Below are 23,554 nucleotides of genomic sequence, written 5' to 3' on the forward strand. Positions count from 1 at the left end.
TTTCAGAGTCAGGACTGGGTCACTTTTGATTTCCTGATGTCTGCTGTAGTTATTGCTACCTCGTGTTTCACCTCCCTCCATCTGATCTTATCTTCACTGTAGGATTCAGCAGTGAGTATGGCCAGCGTGGACACCCAGGATTCCATCTACATGAATCTTACTCGGTCCTCGCTGCTCAACAAGGAGCCTTTGCTAGAGCTTCTGCCTGCCCTGCAGCCCCTGGAGAATCACGTACGCTATGTCATCACCCATGGCAACGTTAATGAACACTTCCGCCTGCTGGAACGCCGCGATGGAAAGAGCGTGCTCCGGCTTGGCAAGAGGCTCCCTCCACCGGGATCCTACCGGCTAGAGATCGCCAGCCTGCGGCTGTTTGGGCCCCGAAGACTGCACCAACTTGAGGAGCAGCACGACAGTGACTACCTACAAGGGGAAATAGGAGACGCCCTTCGCATCAAGCTCAACATCCACCTGCACTGAGCTCAGAGTGCACTCACAATCCTGTCCGGGACTGATTCCTAAAGCCTTTGAGTTTTAACCTGCCCTTTTAGCCAATAACTCCTTCCCTCCAGCATCCCACCCCTCCCCTGCAGGACCATCCACACCACCAGTGGGTCATCAAGGGCTATGAAAGACTGAGTCAATCAGCCCAACTCTACCACCACTTTGTTACTGTTCATGTTATTATATGTTCATGTTTTGTGTTTTTTTTTTTTTTTACCCTGACTACACTTCTTATTGTGCCTGTCCACTTGTACCCGACCCAGCACTCATTCTCCACTGAGAGTCAGTGGAGGAGGTGGCAGAGAGGTGCCCTAGTGCTTGGACCATGGCCCCTGATTAAAGAAAAACTAGTAGACAGATGGTTCACAAGTCCATGAAGCACTTTTGTCGACAAGCAAGACCAGAAATTATACAAAAGAGGGTTTTTTTTTAAATTAGAAATTAAGTGCTGAGAGTGGCCAAAACTGTCCATATGCAGTAAATGTGGTATTCTTTAAATCACATTGGAGGTTTTAAAGCGATGTCTTTTTTGTTTAGTGTTATAAAGAAGTGATATTAAGGCTAAAGACAAAGGGTTGAGTGCCATCATTGTGATCCAAGGACTTTCTCACCTCTCTGTGATCTTGGTAAAAAAAAAAAATCACAACACTGGGGAACAAGGTTTATCACGTCTGCCCCTCTCAGTATTGTAGTGTGTCATTTAATGTATTTGTGCTGTTTGAATAATGTTAACACGAAGGACTGCAACATTTACACAGCATTTCAGGTTCTTTAGTCCATAGCAGTCTGTTTTATAGCTGGATGCCAACCGATTTTCAGATGAAAAAAACAGCAAGCTGTGTTCTGCTCTGATGTGACTGACTTTCGTCCTGTCTGCGGGCAGCGGCAAGCAGGGATTAGCGTGTTTGCGTGTGTGTGCTGTCATGTTTGGTTACCTCAGTACGTCTTACCGAGTATCGACACCATGCTGTGATGACAACTTTAAAACAAAAGAGGGTGCTAGTGTAGCTCAGCATCCATCATGAGCAGGGAGTACACCAGTTAGTAGCTCGTAGACTTAAAAGAACATAGATCAAGTCGTGTTTGTATTTATCCTTGTAGGGATTGAGACTTCAGGTGCACTGATTCTGGACCTGAGAGCCAGCTTTTTTCATAAAGTCTGTTTCCCTTGTCGGCTGTCAGAGGCTTGTAGCTTCTCCTGCTTCTGCATTTTTACTCCTGAACATAAATGTTTCAGGAGAATAGAGCTACAGCTGACAGCTGGTGTTTGGGAGGCTGAACTTGACAATAAGCTGACTTTGCCTGACTTCTTTGACTTGACCGTGAGCTTGATGTCTGAGGTCTGAGTCTTGTTTACAACACAAAGAGACACACAGCTAAATACAGGAACAGTCTCAAAGGTACATGACATGTTAACATTACCTAAACTGTAACTAAACGTTGTGTTTACAGTGTAAGGGCACGCACAGGTGAACACGAAACCTCACAAAAAAAACAAAGATCTGTCAGGTCATATTTCATTTCTCATGATTTTTTTTTCTCTCAAAGAGAAAAAAGGTGCTAGATAAAACCATCTCTTTCGCTGTACAAAGAAAGTGCAGTCTGGATTGCAAAAGTGACTCTTTTTTTTTTTTTTTTTTTTTTGCTAGGATTTATTGTTGTTGTGTATGTCTGTCTTTTGTATTGTCTCAGTGCTGAAAAACCAATATTAAACTTGCTTCTTGAAAATTAAATTGTATATTTTTAAGTGAAATGTAGATGATTTTTTTTTTTTAACTGTCAAGGCTTCCAAAAATACTCACAGTAAACCCAAGATTGAATGCCTTTAGTGCTGTTGACTTTGTTTTGTTGAGAAAAAAAAGAAGCAAAACTGTCCACAAAAGCAAAAAAACAAACAAACAAATGCATTGTTGTATTTGTTGATCACTGACTTTTGTTTGAAACCACTGTCACCGGTCAAATCATTAGCAAAACAAAATGACAGGTCAGATTTAAAGATAATTAACATTCCCACCATCTATTATCTATACAAGCTTACACTGTCTGTATAATGTCATAAGGATCAATGCAAACTTGACCATCTCCAGCCAGGATCTATTGTGCTGAACGATAATCTTTTTCTCTTAACAGTCAAGGTTGCTGCACTGTCCCACAGCCTAGGCAATGTTTATAATACATAACCATTTCTCTAACCTGGAAACCTTTGTATACTTTGTATCTTTATTGTCAGTTTGTAATTTTTCTTTTATTTGCCACTATGTTTTTTTTGTTGTTTTTTTTTTTTTTTAAAGGAAGGCAGTGTGCGTGTGCTTACTGTATCTCAGCTTCAGTGTCAAACTTGAAACAATACTGTCATCATCATCTGCTTGCATTGAAATCATGTGCTTTATACTTAAGAAAATGAGTCTGTTCAAATGTTTACCATAAGCCTGACACTTGTTGATACCAGCTGAAAGCTGAAATGACAATCATCTAGTCACACCACCATCTACTAGCTGAAGATCAATAAATCAATCAGCCATCATGGGATGTCTTTTAATATCCTGAATGATCATCATCTTTGTGACAAAAACAAAAAACCAAAGATTTATGACACCAAATGGCAGTCTGTAAAATTAGTGTGATTTCACATAGTATTGTAAACTTTTGTCCAGTGACATTTATGGCAATAAAGTATTGTGGGTTATATTTTTAAGTGTTGTCTCCCGAGTTTTTCATTTTCTATCATGTTTGGGTGTGCACGTCCACAGTGAACAAAAGTGACACAAGGTGACAGAAGTAGCAATCATTTTTATTTCATTTCACATGAACAATGTGGATTTTCCACAAGAAAAACCTTTTTTTATTTTTATTTTTTATTTTTATTGATTCATCCCAGTGTTTAAAAAACAAAGCAGATAGTCAGAAAAATATGTAATTAAAAAACACACAAAAAAGCAAAGCTACCTGCTTTGCCTTCTAAGAGGTGGCTGCATGACTACCTCAAAAATCCACAGTCTAAAGATTGATACAGTAAGAGGAAGAGGACAGAAAGATAGCAAAAAGGAGACTCCCAAATTTGAGTCAAGAATAGAAAAATAAAGCTTTCTTTTGCCTAAAGGTTGCTGTTTGCTTCATCACCACACTTGGCAGGCTGACTAAAGCAAAGGAATCGATCAGTGAACATAAACTCTACTCGCACTAATAAGAGATTATATAGTTTCAATATGGCTTCTCAGTTATAGACACAATTACACACAAAACATACACTGACAAAATTTGATGGAGACACAAACTACCTGCGTGGACCTTTAGAAGCATCTGAAACTGCAGTGCTGCTCGAGGATCAGTGTCCAAAATCAAAACAAATGTGAAGATTTGTGCTCCTGGATCAGCACTAAACACTCGGATGCTTAACAATGGACATTTGTTCATTAAAGGGGCGTCTGCTCAAGTGTAAACTCGTTACACAGTGATTATAAACTATGTCATGAGTCATGAGTGAATGTGGCTTTTCTGGAAATCTTACTGTGTATGATACTCAAGATACAAGCTCTTGAGTTTGGAAAACCTAGTCCTAAAGTGATGTGATATAGTAGCATGTTCGACTAGTACAGTAGGTTAGGTTAAGGCAGCTGTGCAGCTCATTATATCGGTCCTTCATGTTCCAACATCTGGGTTTGGGTGAGTGTTTGGCTCACAAAGATTCCAGATGTCTGCGTGCCTGGTGTTGAACCAGACTTGTTATGGTACACAGCATCCTGCAGTCTCATATTTACACCAGTACACAGACTGCAATACAGAGACACACACCTCTCCTGTTTTGTCTATGTGCAATGAAATATACCCCTTTTCGACCCCCTCTTTACACATCACCCTATACCAGTGCATAATCAAACTGGCCCCTCTCCAGCCCCTCCTTGTGGTCAGTCCAGGATGATGCAGGCATGCGGCTGTAGGGGTCCAGCAGGATCCTGAAGCACCTGACCAGCAGGAAGACCAGGAAGAGCATGAGGAGGCCTACAAAGGCCAGGGCGGTGCGCTGCTCATTGTCCACCCCAATCAAAGTCAGAGGGGGGCTGCTGCTGCCACCGCCAGGGCTACCGGTGAGTGAGGAGCTGGCCGGGGACAGCAGCAACTCGTAGTCAAGTGTGGGCACATCGTTCATCCTCCACGGGGCCCGAAGGCAGGGCTTACACACTGACTGGATGGTTGGTGTATTGGGAGGTGGTGAGGAGAAGGAAGGGAAGGTGTTCATGAGGAGTGGTGCAGAAGGAAAGGCCAAACTGGAGATTGGGAGTTTGATTATGAGGCTTAGTAAGAGGGTGGTTTACAAGTTATATATTGTAGACCCAGTTTGTTAGGTAAAGAACATGTTGCCTGAATAAGAAATTAGGTCACATTAGTTAGCAGGTAGTTAACAAGTAAGAAGACGTCAGAACAGTCTTCAGGTCAGAGAATGCAATGTCTTCCTCAGCTGGCCAGATTATTTAGTCAAATCTAGATTCATCAAAGTAACATAACCCAGAAAGGTCTGGCCCTAATCTGCTCTGACAATGTGTCAGACACATACACACACACTTTTCAATTAATATGGACTACTTTTTTAGTATCACGCATTTTGAGGAACTGACTAAAAAAGAGTAATGAAGCTCTATGGCTTTCTTATTTGAGTGGCCGGCCCTCAGGCAGTAATGTTTTTAGACTATTTATCAAGGCCGCTCTGCCACATCAGTTCTCATTCTCACTCACAATCAGAGCAGACAGGACGTAACACTTCCTCCTGCTAATGCAAACACACAAACGTGTCTGATCACATTCAAGGTCAGTGTTCTCGATGGGAGTTAATAGTGTGCAGATGGACTTCTGACACCCACTATAGTCAGACCCAGGTGTTACAAACACAAGACTATCTGAAGCATCTGCAGAGGCCAGCAACACAATGCGTGTGTCTGTATGTGTGGGTGTTTGTGTGTAGGTAACTAGATCTAACTAGATCAGGAGGTCAGTGGATCAATGGTCTTGAATATTAAACACCTTCGCTTTGATGAAATGCAAATGTTTCCCTTTTTCTGCTTACAAGCGGGTCTGAGATGTCGAGTGTTCAAAAAAATTGGGACGATCTGCAGAAAAACTGCATCTCTTGAAAGGAAAAAAGCATCAAGAGGTAGAAAATGAGTTAGAAGCTTCTGAGAATTTGTGTTTGCGAAAGTGGCTTCATCAGGTTTGATCTTCACTCTATTGAACGCAGAATCTGTTTACGGGGTTTTTCCAAGCATCTTCAGCAGACATGACAGATGGTTTGTTACCAGACGTGGTGTCATCGGATGTTCCTGGTGAGGCTGTGCAACCAGCGAGCGAATGCAGCTCCTTTTAACTCACCGCCTGAAAGAACAAGAGGCACCTGGTTAATAAAGCATTGAGATAATTCCCGAAAAATGTCACTAATAAAGCTTTAACTGGAGTGTTTTATCTGCACAACATCAGTGCACAGTTAAAATAAAACATTGCACATCTTTTCCATTAGGACTGATTTCTGTTTCTAATATGGACCATAAGGAGCAGATTAAGTAATTCCTTTCTCATTTCATCATACAATGTGATTATTATCACCCTTTGCTCAATAAGTAACAGTGACAGTGACATTAGGCATCTGTGGGGGAGAACACAGCACCAGCATCCTTTGTAATGACACTCAATTAGCACGCTGATTATGGTGTCATTACGGCTGCATTAGCAGTAATGAATGCATGATTATAAACACTGATACCACATTATATCACCCTCATTTGTCAGTGCAGTTACAGTGGACCATTTGCTCACTTGTTGACCCCCTTTATTCATTTGCTCACATGATGGAGGAAAAGACAAAGTGCTGTGGAGCCTCATTAATAATCTAAAATCACATCTCCTGTGGCGGACCAGGTTTCAAATCATGGAGGAAACGCAATACGCAAAGCATTTTTACCTGCTCACCCATCTGAATAGAGTGGTGACTGAGCTATTTGCTTAGACAAACGTGATACAGAGAGATGTGCAGAGTGTGTGTGTGAAGAGACGATGGGAGAGGATCGAGAGGGAGAGAGGAGGACAAAGAGAGATGGTTGGAAAGAGGAAGAGACACTAATAGAAAGTGCTTTTAAATCTCAAGTTAATGTATGTTAAGTCAAGTCTGACTTAGTTATTGCCCCTTTGGACAGAGCACACGGGACAGAAGGTGAAAAGAAAGACAGACAAGTGACTCAATGTATCGAGATAAAAATAGGTATGTAGGATGGACAGAAAACAGGGAAAGATAAAAAGCAAATTATGAAGATTGATAGAGGAGGTAAAGATGGATGAGTAGAGCAGACGTTCCTGTGGTGAACAGGCAGCAGAACAGAGGAGAGACGAAAGGTTTGCTGGCACAAACCGGGCTGACTTTCCTCTACATGACCATGGCAAAATGCCTTTTCCATACTCACATCTCTCTCTCTTTCTCTCTCTCTTTCTCTCTCGCTCTCTCTGTGTCTGTCTTTCTCTCTCTCTGTCTGTGTCACTTTAAGTTCAAAGGTTTTCTATCTGCTACTTCATCAGCCAGTGTCTCCAGGGTGGTTGGTGCATCAGACTCAGCCTGGCAGCAGGAGGACACACCTGGGAGGTGGCACTCACACTGTGAATGAATGTGCACTTCTGCGTGGGTACAAACAGAACTGCTGTGTGCATGTGTGTGTATGCGTGTGTGTGTGTGTGTGTGTGTGCGCACACGTGTGTCGCTGCAAAACCCAAAAATATGTGAGAAAACCTTGAAACTGTTTTCAAGGACATTTTTATGATGGACACCGTCACACATCTGCAGCTTCAGATCAGAAAAGCTTTTCAACCGTTATCAAGCTGTAAGGCTTTTTACATTGATTAAACTATTATTATTAGGTTTATTACGGATGATGTTGTGACTCTGATACTATCCTTTTAGGTTGTTATGGCATTACCAGAATGATCTGCTAATTGCCAAGCTGTAACATAAGCCGGTCCTTTGTAAAAGTGATTAATGGAAATGTCGGTCAGTAACAGCAGGATCATGAGGTGTGGCAAATTAGACTAATCAGGCTAATTAGACTTCTGGCCAGGTGGAAGGTGGAAGAGCTGTATGTTAGAATAAGCTTTTTCACAGAAGACATGTAACATTAAAACATGTTATAATTACAAGTAAAATACAATGCATTATAGCATTGTTAGCAGGAAATAGTATATGCCATGGACACGTTCGCTGTGCGATGGGATTGTTTGGGCATTATATAGAGCAGAAATTTGAAACTGCATCAGGTGCATCAAACAGGGAGTGAATTTTGGCACGACCCTGGTGTTGTTTATGCTGACTCATTGTCATGGCTTCCATGGACACTATAGTATTTCAGAGCCATTGTTAATGTTACTGTTACTACTACTAGTCAAAATGTCTGCTGTGAGAAATATTGTACTTTTTACCTCACTAAATGTATTTGACAGCTTTTATTAGCTACTCTACAGATTTTTTGCACCAAAAAAAAAAACAGCTAAAACAATCAGTCAGTTAATCGATTGACAGAAAATGAATTGGCAACTATTATGACAGTTGTTTGAGTAATTCTTCATGCAAAAACATTTAATGGTTCCAGCTTCCCAGAAAATGATCAGCAGATTAATCCATAATGAAAATAATCATTAGTTGCAGAAACACTTCAACCAGCTACAGCAACAAAATGCTTTGACATCAGCATGAGACATAATAATCTAATGACAGAGTCACAGGGGACATTTCTCTGCATTATACAGTGTGACATTAGTGCTTTTACTTAAGCAGAGGATCTGAATACTTCCTTCACCACTGCCAATAAGGATAAAGGAGTAAACTAAATTACTCCCAGGTGCAACAAAACATACAGAAGGGTCAGAAAAACGCCAATCAAATGCTGTTTGTACGAGGACACAGATCCAATCAGGCAAATAAGTCAATACACAACTGCTTCAGAGAGTGCCAGAGGCATATTTTATGGTAATCTGTACTCAAAAGGTGTGGAGGTTAAATACAAACTCTGCTCGGGACAGATGGTCACTGCACAAAAAATATACACAAACACACATACACTTTAAATACAAGTGAGCGCAAAGACACATTTAAAAAAAAGAACAACGCAGGCAAGGGGCAAAACCCACACATGCGGGTAATTTCCTCTATGAATGTCTTTCCATTATCTCTCACTAATTCATCATGTAATAGCAGGTATACCATTACTTCTGATTTATCTAAGCAATGAACTGTAGTCGTGAACAGCTTTGAGTGTAAAACGTATTCAGAACGATCGATTTTATAAAAAGGAACTAACTTCCTGCCTTTGCAACAAGCCTCTGTAGAGTCAGTGGTCAGATAGTTCAGTCATAGGCTGCCGAGGTGTGTGTGTGTATAAGAGTGTATATGTGTGTATGTGTGAATAAGTCATTGGGAGGTAGATGGGAGGACAGACAAGAGATTGCTCAGCTTATTTTCCTCCTCGTTAAGTCTCACTCCCACCATCACCCTCCATCAGCCTCACACACACACGCACACACACACACACACGCACACACACCTACATACGCGCCCGCACGCGCTCGTCCATCAGCCTCGTACCGCTTGACTCGCATTAGTTTTCGCCCACTCCATTTCTCCTCCAGGACACTTCCTCAAAGCACCACAGCGAGACCTCCTAAGATGAAGGGAAGCGAAGCGGCTACTAGTCAGTCTTCATCGAAAAGCCCTCAAATTGACACCTCTATCTCACACACACACACATGCAACTGCACCAGAGGGATCTCATTCACATTCAAATGGATGCAAAAGTAGGCATATTACATTATTTGCTTAGATATAGACACAGATTCACTTAAACACACACACACACACACACACACACACACACACACATAGCATACACACACGGCACACACAACACTAGGCCAACTTTCATCACCTCCTCAAAGAGCCATCAGTCAAGCTACCGTTGACAGAACTCATCAGGGTAAATGAAATGAAGAGAGCTGAAAATAATTTAGTTACCTCTCAGGTGACCAAGGTGTCACCTTTATCCTCCTCTATCCAACTCCCATTATCTCTCTCACACACACACACACACACACACACACACACACACACACACACACACACACACACACACACACACACATACACAGAGAGAGAGAGACACACAGAGAGAGAGAGACACACAGAGAGAGACAGAGAGATACATACACAGTTTCAGTGCTTTACACTCTTTACTGTAATCTAAAGTCAAGTTCAAACACTTAGGTTACACTTTAGTGTAAAGTGTTCCTGTTCAGCATTTTAAAGCAGTTTCCATCCATTTTCCTCTGCTTATCCAGGGTCGGACACCATGGCAGCGGACTAAGCAGGGCGTCTTTGAAAACTCTCTCTGTAGCAACATTTTCAAGCCTGGGGGATCCCGAGGCATTCCCAGGCCAGATGAGATATGTCATTCCTCCAGCGAGTTCTGGGTCTACCCCGGGGTCTCCTCCCAGTTGGAAAACCTCCAGAGGAAGGAACCCAGGAGGCATCCTAATCAGATGCCCGAACGACTTCTGCTGGCTCCTCTCTATGCGAATGACTCTTCACTGAGTTCCCTTCAAATGTCAAAGCTCCTCATCTTATCTCTAAAGCTTAGGCCAGCCATCCTATGGAGGAAACTCTGCAGTATATGAACATTTAATAAATAGTTTATAATATAATATAATATAATATAATATAATATAATATAATATAATATAACATAATATAATATAATATAATATTGTTCTAAGTAACTATAAGGACATTAAGTGTTTATCTTATGTAGAGGATATGTCAACAGCTATAAATTTATATTATAACATCTGTATTATATACACGCTTATAGCTGGTGCTATATTATAGTATGTTATTTGACATCTTTGTACACGTCTTATACATGCTACATACATACTAAACATGCAGTTTCTGGCTCCCAAATGGTAATGAGATGCAAAGACTTCAATGCTAAAAGAAGCCAAGTAAAGTTAATGTAATCAGGCTGAAGTTAAAATTCATCTGACATTTTCCAGTAGCTACTGATCATATTTGACAAGAGAGCTTAAAAGGGCAAGAAAAAAGGCCCGATTTGTGGTGCCACATTAATCAGTTTATGTGTGAGGAAAGGTTTTTTTCTGATTCTTTAATTCATCACTTTGATTCTAATTTAGACAACCATAAAGAAATAAAACATGCACGTTTGGGGACATTTATACAAAAATATGACACTGTCTTTGACAGCTGGTCTCACTATTTGTTTTGATAGAACTTTGGAGTGTGTGCTCTCTCTCTCTTGTCTTTCGTGCATTACATTACATTACATTACATTGCATTTAGCAGACGCTTTTATCCAAAGCAACTTACAGAGGAGGACACCAACACAGATACCCAGAGTCGCACAAATTTCACATGAAACGGAAAAAGAAGAAGAAGAAAATAGGAACACTGCAAACTTTTCAACAGGAAAACCACAGGTCACCACTGTCCTCCCCCTACAAGCACACAGATAGCCAACCGAGCCAGCCTCCACGGGGTTCAGCACAGAGACAGCCTTGATTTGTCATTATTTATAGCCTGAGTAAAGCCACTCTCTAAAAGTAATTAGACTTTAGAAGAAACAACGCGAAAGGGAGAAGAAAGGGAGAGAGAAAGAGATGGAGGGAGAGAGACGGAGAGAAAGAGATGCTAAATGTTCCCAGTCTCAGCCGCAGCCTGCTGGGAATTGAATTAACCCTTTCCAATTTTCTGCTTATAAAGATAAAGTGGACCTGAAGAAAAGGCAAAGGGGAGCTGCGTGAGATCCACAAGCTCAGGATCCCCCTTCCACATCAGTTTACAAAAGAAAATATACCAGACTCAGAGGAGCACATAAACTGCATACGCACACACATCTTGTTAAATGATGAGAGGGGTGTACAATGGGAATGTATCGACATCATCCATCATTAAGCCTTATTGATATGTTTGATTTTCTTTTTTGCTGTGATCTGTGGGTGTTTGTCTGGGTTCATTCGTCACCTCAGGGAGCTGATACCTGCCGTGTGTCTGTGGCTAATGAGGACGATGGGGACCAGGTCACCCTGAGCTGTGTGCAACAATAAACGATCTCCAAACAGCAACTTTATCTAACTTTAACACATGTACCATAACCTTTTTTTTAAAATACATCTTCTAAAGGAAGGACTCACACACATTTCCACACACACACAAATTCACAGACCAAAACACAGTATTTTTAGCACCTCAGAGAGACAAAGTGTCTTTACACTTGGCTAGCAGCTCAGCTCCTGACCAGCCAGCTCCTCAGATAGCCCTCGTCATAATAAGGCTGGCAGACACTCAGTAGCTACAGTAATGGTGATAAAGTTGGGCAATTAAATATTCTGCTGTTCCAACACAACCAGCCATTGGGCTGCATGTACACACTTACTTATGTACAAAAAGGTGTGTATTTGTGTGTGAGTGGCAGATATAAAGACAGACCGAGGGAGAGAGCGCCCTGTTTTTTCACTGAGCGAACATGCAAATGAGAAGGGGAAAGCACTCAAGACTGCTGACCTTTTAAAAACAAAAGAGGTACAGCGACACAACAAGGAGGGCAGTACACTTAATATCGATGTATTCTTCAACAATCTGTCGGTTGTCATAAATATGTGTACATCCCCACTGCTCACTGCTCATTGGTGTGAAGTATGGATTGCACCGCCAGGCGTTTGTAGAGAGAAAAAGTGCTCCACAACCGTAGGAAACTGTTCACATCAGCACACAGAGAAACTTATATTGTAGTGAAGCAGGAGAATTGAACAAGGGGTGAAGATATAGAGAGAAAGACAAATGGACTTGTACACAGATGAAGGAGCAAAGGGAGGAAAAAAAAAAACATGATTCTCAATGCAGCTGAGCAATTCCATCTTCCGAGCTGCCTACAATCTATCATTTTATCACCGGCCCAGATGAACACACAGTCTATTTTGTCCATCAGCACATTTAGGGTTTTCAAGGTCATTCCTGCATCAATATTCAATTATTCAAGATTCTCAATCTGTATTCATTTTGAAACAAGACAAGCTTTCTGTTTGACCTAAACACAATGAGGCCTGATTCAGGTACAGCTGCTAAGCAGAACATCACCTCTGATAGGGTCATGTGCTACATGTCAGACTGAACGTTGCTCCCAGCAACACCAAGCACGATCGGATCAGGGGATCAGACAGCAGGTAGGAAGAGGAGGGGGAGACGCTGCCCTTTGTTTAGTCTCCGATCTACTCCATCCTCTCTCCTGGTTGTTTGCATCACTCTCCCTGACAGAGGTCACCGACTGCCACCTGGGGAACAGGAGTCAATTCTGTATATAGGCCTCCAATATAATTCTTCATAGGAGGAAGAGGACTGGGTCCTGAATGTCCTATTCTGTGATTGGTCAGACAGTCATAAGTGTATATGTATGAGTGTCCCGATAAGAGTAGATCACTGACTCATAATGTACCGAGTCCTAATTTGGCTCACAATAGGTGCTCAGTAGCATCTATGTTGTGCTTCTTTTAACTTTTGTCATTTGATGTCAAAATCTGAATCAGCTTTAACAACAACACCACTGGTCACCAATATCCAATGTCAACTCAAACTGTAACAAAGATAGTGCAAATTACATTGCAATGTAATAAATTACTTTATGTACATGCAGTGGGGGGTTTATGTAGACCAATAGAGTCAAAACAGCTCCACAGGATTTTTACTCTGAACACTTAAAAATGTAAATATCATAAACTACATTCTCTGTGTGTCTGTGTCAGTCATATTTGTGCACATTTGTGATACATTGAGCTCTTTGTGCATACGAAGAACTGTGTCAATGTTCATGTTCAAAAAGATATTTGCTTAGAGAACGAAAAGAAAGGCGCAAAGTTAAGGCTCAAAGTCTTATAGTTTAGTTTTACAAACATTTTCCTGCTTTAAATCTGTTCTGAGGTACTGACAAACAATTACAATTGCTCAGTTTATTTTCTATCACCTAAATGTTGAAATAATGTGTTCTCAGAATTTGTTTTTTAACCACAGGTTCACAAAAAATTGATATAAAGCACAGGTTTGAAATTATTCCTGGGCATCACTTCATAAGCTCAAAAGACCTTTATTTGAAATTTCACAACTAGCATTCACTCTGGCTCTGCTGTGCCCTGTTCAATAAAGAGGACATGTCACAAAAAATAATAATGGCAATAAAAATGTAATAAAAAAATGCACACTCTCACAGAGCAAATCTATTTCTGAATTTTATTTCACCTAGTCATGACTGTGTAAGCTCTAAATGTGATTTTTTTTTCTTTCTGCTATGAAGCACCTCAGGGGCTGACTCAAAGGCAAGAGAGTCATGAAACATATTAGTTGTTTCCAGCCATCTAAATCACTGATGCCGGCGCGCTGACAGGCAGCAAAAGAAACCACCTTTATCACCCGTTCACCACCTTAATCAACTCTGTCATATCTGACCATCAATTCCATCAATCCCTCTGTCATCACTTCCCTCTCCTCCCCCTATTTTTTCAACCTGTATAAATAAATATCAGCCCAATCATATCCACCTACATCCTACATTTAATTCATAAAGCACTGGCATGAAATATTCACACAGTGATGAGGACGGAGGAGTCCCAGTGCATAAGAAGAGGCAGGTCAGGGGTAGGTGGATGATTGTGTGACGATGATGATGAGTGAGTCAGAAACAAAAGTTTTATGTAAAGGATTATTCTGTTTTAATGGGGCAATAAAGAGGACTGGAGGTTAGTGCAAGTGAGCATGAGAGCAGGTGCTAAAGCCGATCTAACCCTACAATTCACCCTGTATAGACCCCCTGCTGCTGCTGATGGTTGTAGCTGGTGGTGAGGTGAGAGGATGTCAGATGAAATATGAGGTAAGTTAAAGCAGAAGGGAAGAGGAGACAGAGCAGGAGAAAGGTGGAGAGCAAAACGGTAAACCCTATGATTCACGTCTGCATTCAGACAGAGCAGAGGTCGGCAGCCACCAGGGGAGCGTAGCAGGTCGAGGAGGAGATGTGTGTGTGTGTGTGTGTGTGTGTGTGTGTGTGTGTGTGTGTGTGTGTGTGTGTGTGTGTGTGTGCGTGTGGGGTGTGGTGGAGGGGCAATATGGAGATGTCAGCACTCTTAAAGTCAGAGGACAGCACTTTCCTTCCATCAGGCAGCCATTCTGTCAAGTCCACGGGGGACAGAGCAGAGCCTGTGCCAGCCACGATGAAGGCCATATATATTACATGCCCTGCCCACACAACACTTGTTCAAAAGCAAGGTGGCAGGACTTAGAGTCAGCAAAAAAAAAAGTCTGAAACTTTGTTGTAGACTGTAAAAGGAAATGAACCGAGATCAGAACAACTCTGAGCCAGGATGAACAACAATACTTTTCAGTCAGCGATGCAAGAACACATATGGCCCACACCCATGAATGTGAAAGTACAAAATCAGGGTGCGAATACAGTCTACGGTTGAAGAAAGAGAAAGAGAGCTTTAAATACTCAACAATGGCAAAGTGCTGATTCAAACAGTGAAGCTGAAATAACTTCACTCAGCAGGGCGCTGCTCAGTCTCTGATCCCCATCGACAATTGAAGCTACCAGTTGGACCCTTAAGCATGGATTAAACACACAAGAAAAGTCATCACAAAGACACGGGCATATCACCTTGCTGAAGTGAAGGTAGTCTGTTCAGCTGATTTGATTACTGAGCTAACAATGGAGAGAGAGGGGTGAGACCGGATGGGTGGGGGCGGTGGGCGGAGGCGGGTGGCTTAAAGCCTTGCAGACCAGAAAAGGTTAGGCCAAACACATCTAGGGCAAAAGAAAGGAGATCGTATCTGCTCACTTTACTTCAGGGTCCATCAGCAGATTTCATTCCAATCAGTGAATTGGCTCTCTTCTAGTATTTCCAGACGAGTTAATAGACTGGGAGCTCCTCTGGGATCTGAGGCTCTGAGCTGAGATGGAGCAGGGACAATAAAATCTTGCGTCTGTTATCGAAGGGCTATAGATTATGGGTTTGATGAATATTTGATGCTTGATCTACAACAGGAAATCAAACCTGCTACATCTTCAAGGATCGCCTCACTCTCACTTGTCAAGGTTGAAGACCCATGAAGACTCCTCTACGTCTTCTGTATACTGAGACACAAGTCATTTTCTACAGAAGCCGCTCCACCTTCCCGCTGGTGTTCATGAGAGCAGAAGGGGGCTCTTTACGATACAGCAAATAGGATGTTTATGACCCCGTATGTGCTATGTTGCCATATTATATAGAGCCAAATTGAATCACTCTCAGTGTGACATTGCTATTATTTCAGGAGCAATACAGTGAAGTACCGCAAAATGCACAGGTGATTTCTTGTTCCATGCTTCAACGTGAGAAAGTAATTTGAGAGCTACATCATGAAATTTAAATTATAGCGATCAGAACGATGCAGAAACATTTGAGTTACCACCTCACTCAGCAGCTTCAAAACAAGGCCTGAACAATGTAATAAAGCAAGCGAAAATACATTCTATAAGATATCAAATGTAATAACCCAGATTGGCAGTGACACAGTGAGACAGCTGTGTGATGAGCCTCATTCACTGATGTGCCCCATGTAATACTGTATATCCTGACAGGGGTGTTAGGAGGGTTTGTAGTAAACCCTCTCTCTGGTTTTCTCTTTCTTTTCCATCTCTCCTCTCATTACAGGTCATTACACGATGACACTGTCAGCTTCCTGCCGATCAGCGTGACACGTGATCGGCAGGCGTGCTGTGTATTTATCAGAAGTGGTAAACTGAGAGTGGGCAATAAGGAAAAGTGGCACACGCTAATTTTCATGTTTATTTATGAACCCCTTAACGTGCAGTTTCACCTTGTTTTACTTTTGTGTGACAGTGACACAAATACAGTGTTTTCCAATTCTTCATTCAAAAAAATAAAATAAAATAAAAAATAAAACCAAAACTATTTTTTAAATGATATATTTGATGTCTCACATCTTCGGAAGCTTTGTGACTATTACAAACTTTTTTTGGTTTTGTGCATTTTAACAATATAGCAGTGGCAATAGCTAATGGCACAGCATGTATTTGTAATGAGTGTCCCACCAGAGGACTGCGGCTTGTTATGAGGTATTACAGTAAAATTTCAGCCTTCGTCAGACCAATATAAAAGACAGAATTCATAAAACACCCCAATGAAGTCTGTCTTTGCAGTTTTGTTTCTATAAAAACTCAAGAAAATGAGAAAATGATGTGCAGCTACTTATTGCTTAGGGCTGCTTATTGCTACTTATTGCAATGTAGCATTCAGCAGCATACTTTGATGAGCTTGCCTATTAATTTACATTCAAGCTGAGAGAGTCCAGTTCTCTCTTACATTTTTAATCTAAGAACAGCAGTGGAGTTCTGTCCTCTGTTCAACAACCTCCATCAGATTCTAGATACCAAAAACTCAGATTACTCATTACTGTTAACAAGTCGTGGTTAATTATTCAGCAGTTGTCACTGTAACGTGAGAATATACGGATGGGAGCAGCCATGAAGGCTGCGTCCAACGCCTGGCACAGATTTCAGAGTCCTTGTGGGTAAATGATAAGGTGGAGAACAGTCCAAAGCCTACACCTCCATGGCCAGGAACCAGATCAAATTACATAATAACTGACAGGAGTCGATCATTGATAGAGTCGCATTCACTGACAACATAGCGCTTAGTTTGGTCCTATCAGCATCAATATAAAACCTGAAGAGCAAATTCAAAATATGGGTACAGTATAGTAAAGGTACACGAACTATGCATGAAAAAGCCTGAATTAATTGATGTAGTATTATGTCGTATGTAGTAATGAATTATCAGAAATACACAAAAATGGACAGTATCTCATGCATGACTTAACGCAAGAACAATATGTAATTCATGCAACAACTGAGGCATTTGAATCATCATTATTTCTGAGTTATTGATGATGTTTATGTCTTTTTCATAGATACATGTGCATCTTTTCATGCACAAAGTCATGTATGAGTTCATAATAATTCACATATCCATACTAAGTCCTACCAACATACATTATGAAGTGAAAATGAGATTTTTCTCTGAGTGACAGTTCTAAATTAAATTCACTTATACTGCTGCTCGCTGTTCAGAATGTATGCATCTCTGCTATCCCGCTCACCTATGGGGGGGGGGGGGTTCACATGACCCAATCCAGCACAATAATTCAATCCACATTTCCTGAAGGTGCCTTGCTCAGGGCTAAAAGGGGAGAAGGAATTCTGTCTTGCCACACAAGTATTGTCATAGTAATTTCATGGCACATTGGTCCATGATGTGGTAACCTGGTGGTTTGTGGTTTCGAATAAATCAAAGTGAGCAGGTTTGGTCATGTAGTGATAATCTCAGGACAAATGATATATTGTTTATATAATAGTCTACAATATTTGCAGAATTTAAAATATTTTTTCCTGGTATTTTAAATTGCATCTCATCTCTAGCACTCCTGTGTATTTCCAAAGCAACAGAAGCATCTGATGCTGCTCTTTGGCAGCAGGTCTCCTGGTATCAGCTGGAAGTGTTTTTTTCTTTAACTTAAACTGACAAGGCAGACTGCATTGGTCAACAGGAGAATAAAAGCATCTGTAGCGAGAGGATAACTTCGAAAGTTTAGACTCCAATCAAACGGGAATCGCTTCAAACTTACAGTACAGTATTTTAAACAGACACTAAAAGACATGCAAGTCATTCTCTACAGTATTTCGCGTCGCAATCTCCTATAAATCAATGTCAGGTGCGGATTTATCTTGCTTTGACTAGGCTGATTTTTTTTAATAATACGGGCATCATAAGCAGTGTGATTGCAGATATTGGACAGAATATTGCACAAACCTGATGAGATGTCCTGTACGTGTGTCCGCTGCAGCCTCAAACTTTGTGATGCGCTCGACGTACCCCCTCCTCCTCCTCCTCCTGCTGCTGCTGCTGCTGTTGCTGCTGAGCGCTGCTTTGCTGGGAGACACAACGGCAAGCAGGCAGAGGCTCTTAAAGCTCCCCACCCACTCCAACCTCCCTAAGGGTGTACAGCCAATCACAAAGATGCCCTCAACACAAAAATACATACATAAATAATACATAACACAATCGTCTATTGTCATGAAAACATTTGTGCAAAATGCAAAATATTAAACAAATATCTATCTGTTACAGCACAATGAACTTCCTAGCAATATTATTGTCTGTTAATGTGTCCCTGTCTGGATAGTTGTGCTTCACAGACACACAGTTAGTGGGTGTTCCTTGGGGTACAATTAACTGACAATTAATTGAGCTTATAATATAAATTTGCTCAATAAGCATGCCTTTTGTCTTGCATGTTTGTTGAAACTGTTTTTTGCTGCTGCGGGCATAATATTTCGGTAATACTGCATCTATTAAAAGTAAAGAATTTTGATAATTAACATTTTTTTTTATGTGTGATCATCTCATTGTGTCAGATTAATGTGACTTTGCACTTTGCTTGTCCTCCAAACATTTTATTCTCAAAATCAGCTTTTTATTAACATCCTCCTCTGCTGCTTCCTTCAAAGTCCTTCCATTAAGGGACCAATCCAATGGTGGTCCTTAAACTGTATGGACAACTTTTCTCTGACTTCTTTATTAAGGTCTAATCATAAAAGTAGCCAAAGTTGACAGAAAAGCATTTTTACACAAATTTTACACTCAGAGGTTTGTTTAAAAAAGGGCAGGCACAGGTGCAATTAAGGAAAGAAGTCTGGATACTTCAACACAAACCTCCAGGTGTGCTCATACAAATACAAACCTAACACTGCAAGGCAAACAACACAGGCTTTGAACTGCTTGGCTACATCTCAAAAATGTTAATGTCGACTGGCTGCAGTAACATGTTGACTTAAAGATCAGGAAAATGTTGATGTATCGCCTGGCAACCGTGCAGCCCCAGTCCAGTTGTGGAACTATCTGTGTTGGTGGAGCCAAATAAACGATTATGTAAACCACCAATCACACTTGAGGTCGTGGTGTTGTACTATATATCAGCATGGCTGTCATTCAATCATAGGCACGAGGCATCATGACCTCCAATGTGATTATTTTTATTCAACAGTTCAAACATTATGATTTGTTTGTTTTATTCAACTCTGCCAACAGAAATAGTACAGCCTCACTCCCACTCACGTGATATTGCTTAAACATGGTCTCTACAGGGAACTCAGGAGCCCTCCATCTCTGTTCTTCTGCCATATTGGTCTCTTCAATCCTCTCCTCAACTCATTTTCTCCCAACTATACACCTCATTCCTTCTTCCTCCCTCCATTTCTTAAACTGCTCTTCCAGTCCATGTGGCGTCCATGTGGGGGAACCAGTGGCATCTGTGCAATCTGTGCCACCTGCTGCCATACCACTGCCAGGTGCTACTGGTGCCAGTCACCTCACCTGTGTCCCCAGAAGAATGGGTCAGGGCTCGAGTGTCATGGCAGGTGGGAAACGGTAGCAGGAAAGTGGTGGCAGATGGGTCATACGTGCAGAGCGGTCTTAATTAGATTTATTGCTGTAGTTTTGGTCCACATAGACTCACCTCCACAGTAGTTATGTAATTGTTGAGGGAAATTTGCCAACCTAATTCCTGGTACTAGTTTTTGCCAAGAAATAAGGGCTTATTTGATGCTCCATTTGGAAATATCCTCTTTTTACCTTTATCTATTACCAAACTAAGTTAAGGGCAGAATATGAAAATGTGTAACCTGTCAAGTTGGAAACGAACAAAGCAAAGCAACACAAGATTATTATTTTTTTATTCTTCAATATAAATTTCGTCTGTTTAATTTCAATTTCTGCCAACAAAGTGCAGGACGGACGTGTTACTGAACAATGTCAGATATTCCCCACTGGTTCATCTCATGATGGTTAGAGTGTGTGGTGCAGTGATCAAACCTTTGACAACCCAGCTGGATGTACATCTATTATCACTGTGCTAATTTTAATTAAAGCAATTTTCTCTTGGAACAAAATGGCAGCTTCACATTAAGGGCTGAAATGTCCATGTATTTTAAAGTGTGCACAAGTGTGTGTTCATCGCCTGTGGAGTGGCTGTGTGGGTGTGTGTAAGTACATTATGGATGTTGAGTGTGTCACTTTCCCAGGTGTATTTGGTCAAATATGTGTGTGTTTGTGTGTAGGAGGCTGTGAATGTAGAGCCTAGATCTGTGTTGACTAAAATCTCCTGGCTTGTTAACCTGAAAGGGATATGTGTAGAATTCTGTCTGTGTGTGCAAAATGCGTCTGTACGCAAAGTGAAAATGTTATCTTTTCTGGGTTTGTATCTGTTACTGTGTGTGTGTGTGTGTGTGGGTGGAGGGGCAGGTGGCCATGACCAATCAATAAGCCCGATAATGAGATCTGAGGGGTGTCATTATGGTAGCCCCTCGGGCGTACAACGCCTCCTCTTCCGTAAAGAGCATCGTTGTCTCCTCTCCTCCAAGCAAACACGCACGTCATTAACCTTTCGAGCCAACACAACACTGACCAGACGCCATTTACTTTTCCCCAACATGTTGTTTGCTCTCATGATAAGGCAAATAAACCATTTTTTCCCTCTCTCTTTGGAACAAATACTGTAATTTCTCAGTTCTAAAAAAAAAATCTGAATCTGTGTGGTGGTTTAGCAGCAGTTTGGTGGTTTTTCATAAAGCTGAAGGTTTAGTTTCCTCAACTTTGTGCTGGGATGTCAGCAGCATCATTTGCGTAGCCATTTGAAGCGTAAAATCTTTTCTAATATACTATCTGTTAATATCAAATCAAGTCATTTCTGTCGTGCTGACAGACAAACCTCAGAGCTGTGTATGTGTACCATTTTCGGATTGACAGCAGCGGAAATTACTTCCTGACCCACCATCTCACCAAAATAAATCTAATAACGCTTCTATTTACAGTAGACGCTTAATTAGGCATTACATCATATATAAACACGTTTTTTTCAGGGGTGAATTGTGCAGTTGTAACGACAAAGTTGCTTGAAGGGGGTTTTCTTGCCAAGCGTGAAAATTGTCTCCTTCTCCCTGACGCCAGTTGTCCCTCATGGCAGTAATCCCTCCCATGTTGAACACCAGCGCATGGATTATCACAATAATATGCAGAACAACCATTGGCTGATGTTTTCAAAGTGAAAGTGGAAAAGTGAACAGGGTGCCTGAAAGTCATGTAAACCTCTGGGAATCAGAGCTGTTTTGTAGCCAGTGACCTTCAGAGCCATGTCAGTTCCCCTATGGTGTGTGTGTGTGTGCACTTTACTGTAGGGGTTTGTCTGATTGAGTAGTACAGAGGAACCTTGCTAAATTGAGTGTAGAGAGACTGTCCTAAAAGCAGAAGGACACAAGTCTGGTCCCCTAAAAGAAGCACTGTGGGTGCTTCAGCAGCCATGTGTGGCACTACAGACATTTAACTGCCTCATGCTCATCAACTATGATGAATGTTGAATGAAAACATGAATTAAAAGAGGAAGAGATTCAGCAAACATGCTTTACTGGCTGAAAAACAGAGTGCTGGTGCAGCACATTTTCCAGCATGCATGAAAATATATTCTAAACAAGCAAAAGATTAGACATTTAATTACATGTAGCTATCAACATGGAATTTTAAACACATACATACAATATACATAACTATGTACAGAATAAGCCACTTTCTGTGTTCATTTGGTTCACAGATTTTTGTTGATATTTGTACGTGTTTGATGTTTAAACCAACAAGGATCAGGAAATAGACAAAAAATACTGCTTTAATGTGTGTGTGTCTTTGTGTGTCCTCTGTTGTTGGGGGTGCCGAGAGCAAAGGCTACATTTCCCCTGTGGTTTCGTGTAGGCTGCAGGGGAGGTGGTGAAAAGGGTTTAACCGTTCCCCCTCATTCCTGGTTATGGAGCAACATTAATCATACAGTTCAACAACTTTGCTCCGGATTGTCCCAGTGCCACCACTCTGCAAGATCACACACCCTGCTAGTAGTCCCTGGCACACACGCACCTTCACTCATCAGTCCCAAACCAACTCCTCCTCACTGACACTTCACGGTCCATTTGATATTCTATTTTTGTTTAATTACTCTAAAGTGTCTGGCCAGGTAGCTCCAAGGTCTTAGCATGCTGTGTGGCTGTGACTGAGTGTACAGTCACAGAGCAACCTTGTGACGAAGAATAACAAAGCAGCTCATATGTAAACACGACAATTTGATGGTACGGTTATCAAAGGTGGCATGGCAGAACAACACACCATCTGGCAACTGATGTCCATTTTCAAATGTTTTTAAATGAGGATGCTGATTTAGCATCACACCTCTATATACATATTAAAAAACAAGTATTAAAATCAGTCGAGCTTGACCAGAGATATTACCTTTTTTATTTCATTCATTCTTTCTTGGCAAAAGCTGGCATTACCCACATTGCAAATCAAACTGCACACAGTTCGGTGAGTCAGTTGTGCTGTTAGAAGTGATTTATGTAGTCGTGCACTGGTAAAGCATCAGGAACAGGCTACTTGTTCTCGGTTCTTTCTAACTCCAAACTTCCAGATTTTTTATTTTTATTTTCAAACTTGTAGTCGAAAACGAAACCAATGCGGACTCGAGTGACATCACTTGAGGCATGTTTTCACAGCTCCCTCTGGAGCAACAAAATCCTTGAAACAACTTTTTTCCACATATGCATTTGTACTCTCTAAGACTGGTAAACACATATAAAAATGGGCGGGGTTCCTATTTAAGAGCAACGACCTATATACCGATCAATACCTTGACGGTGTCCATCATTCCCCATTCCACCATATTGACGTGATGGGAAAATGAGTTTTTAATGAGACATTAGCTCAACCCCTGACCTTGGTAAGAGCATTCTGAGGATTTATTTGCTGTCCCAGGGGAGAGTGTGGTGTGGGTAATGCATGGTCTTAGTTATTCATAAGATCTTTAATTATGCAAGTAAACAGC

The 23,554-nt window shown here is 41.2% G+C and overlaps 2 protein-coding genes across 2 annotated transcripts in view; one reads left to right on the forward strand and one right to left on the reverse strand.

Moving 5' to 3' along the window:
* The window catches only part of fbn2b (fibrillin 2b), a 62,354-nt gene extending 59,155 nt beyond the window's left edge, over positions 1 to 3,199 (forward strand). The window contains exon 65 of the mRNA XM_019256853.2: positions 103 to 3,199. Coding sequence (XP_019112398.2) covers positions 103 to 480 — 378 coding nt within the window. The 3' untranslated portion in view covers positions 481 to 3,199. The remainder of the gene's footprint in view (positions 1 to 102) is intronic.
* Positions 3,200 to 3,390: 191 nt separating this feature from the next.
* Positions 3,391 to 18,557, reverse strand: LOC109137962 (cortexin-1). Its single transcript, XM_019256809.2, has 2 exons — positions 18,448 to 18,557; positions 3,391 to 5,868 (listed from the first exon to the last, which is right to left on the reverse strand). Exon 2 carries the CDS (start codon positions 4,739 to 4,741, stop codon positions 4,361 to 4,363), a length of 381 nt encoding a protein of 126 aa, XP_019112354.1. The 5' UTR covers positions 4,742 to 5,868; positions 18,448 to 18,557; the 3' UTR covers positions 3,391 to 4,360.
* Positions 18,558 to 23,554: the final 4,997 nt, after the last annotated feature.

The sequence above is a fragment of the Larimichthys crocea genome, chromosome XVII, assembly GCF_000972845.2.
Source record: "Larimichthys crocea isolate SSNF chromosome XVII, L_crocea_2.0, whole genome shotgun sequence".
NCBI classification, from domain to species: Eukaryota; Metazoa; Chordata; class Actinopteri; family Sciaenidae; genus Larimichthys; species Larimichthys crocea.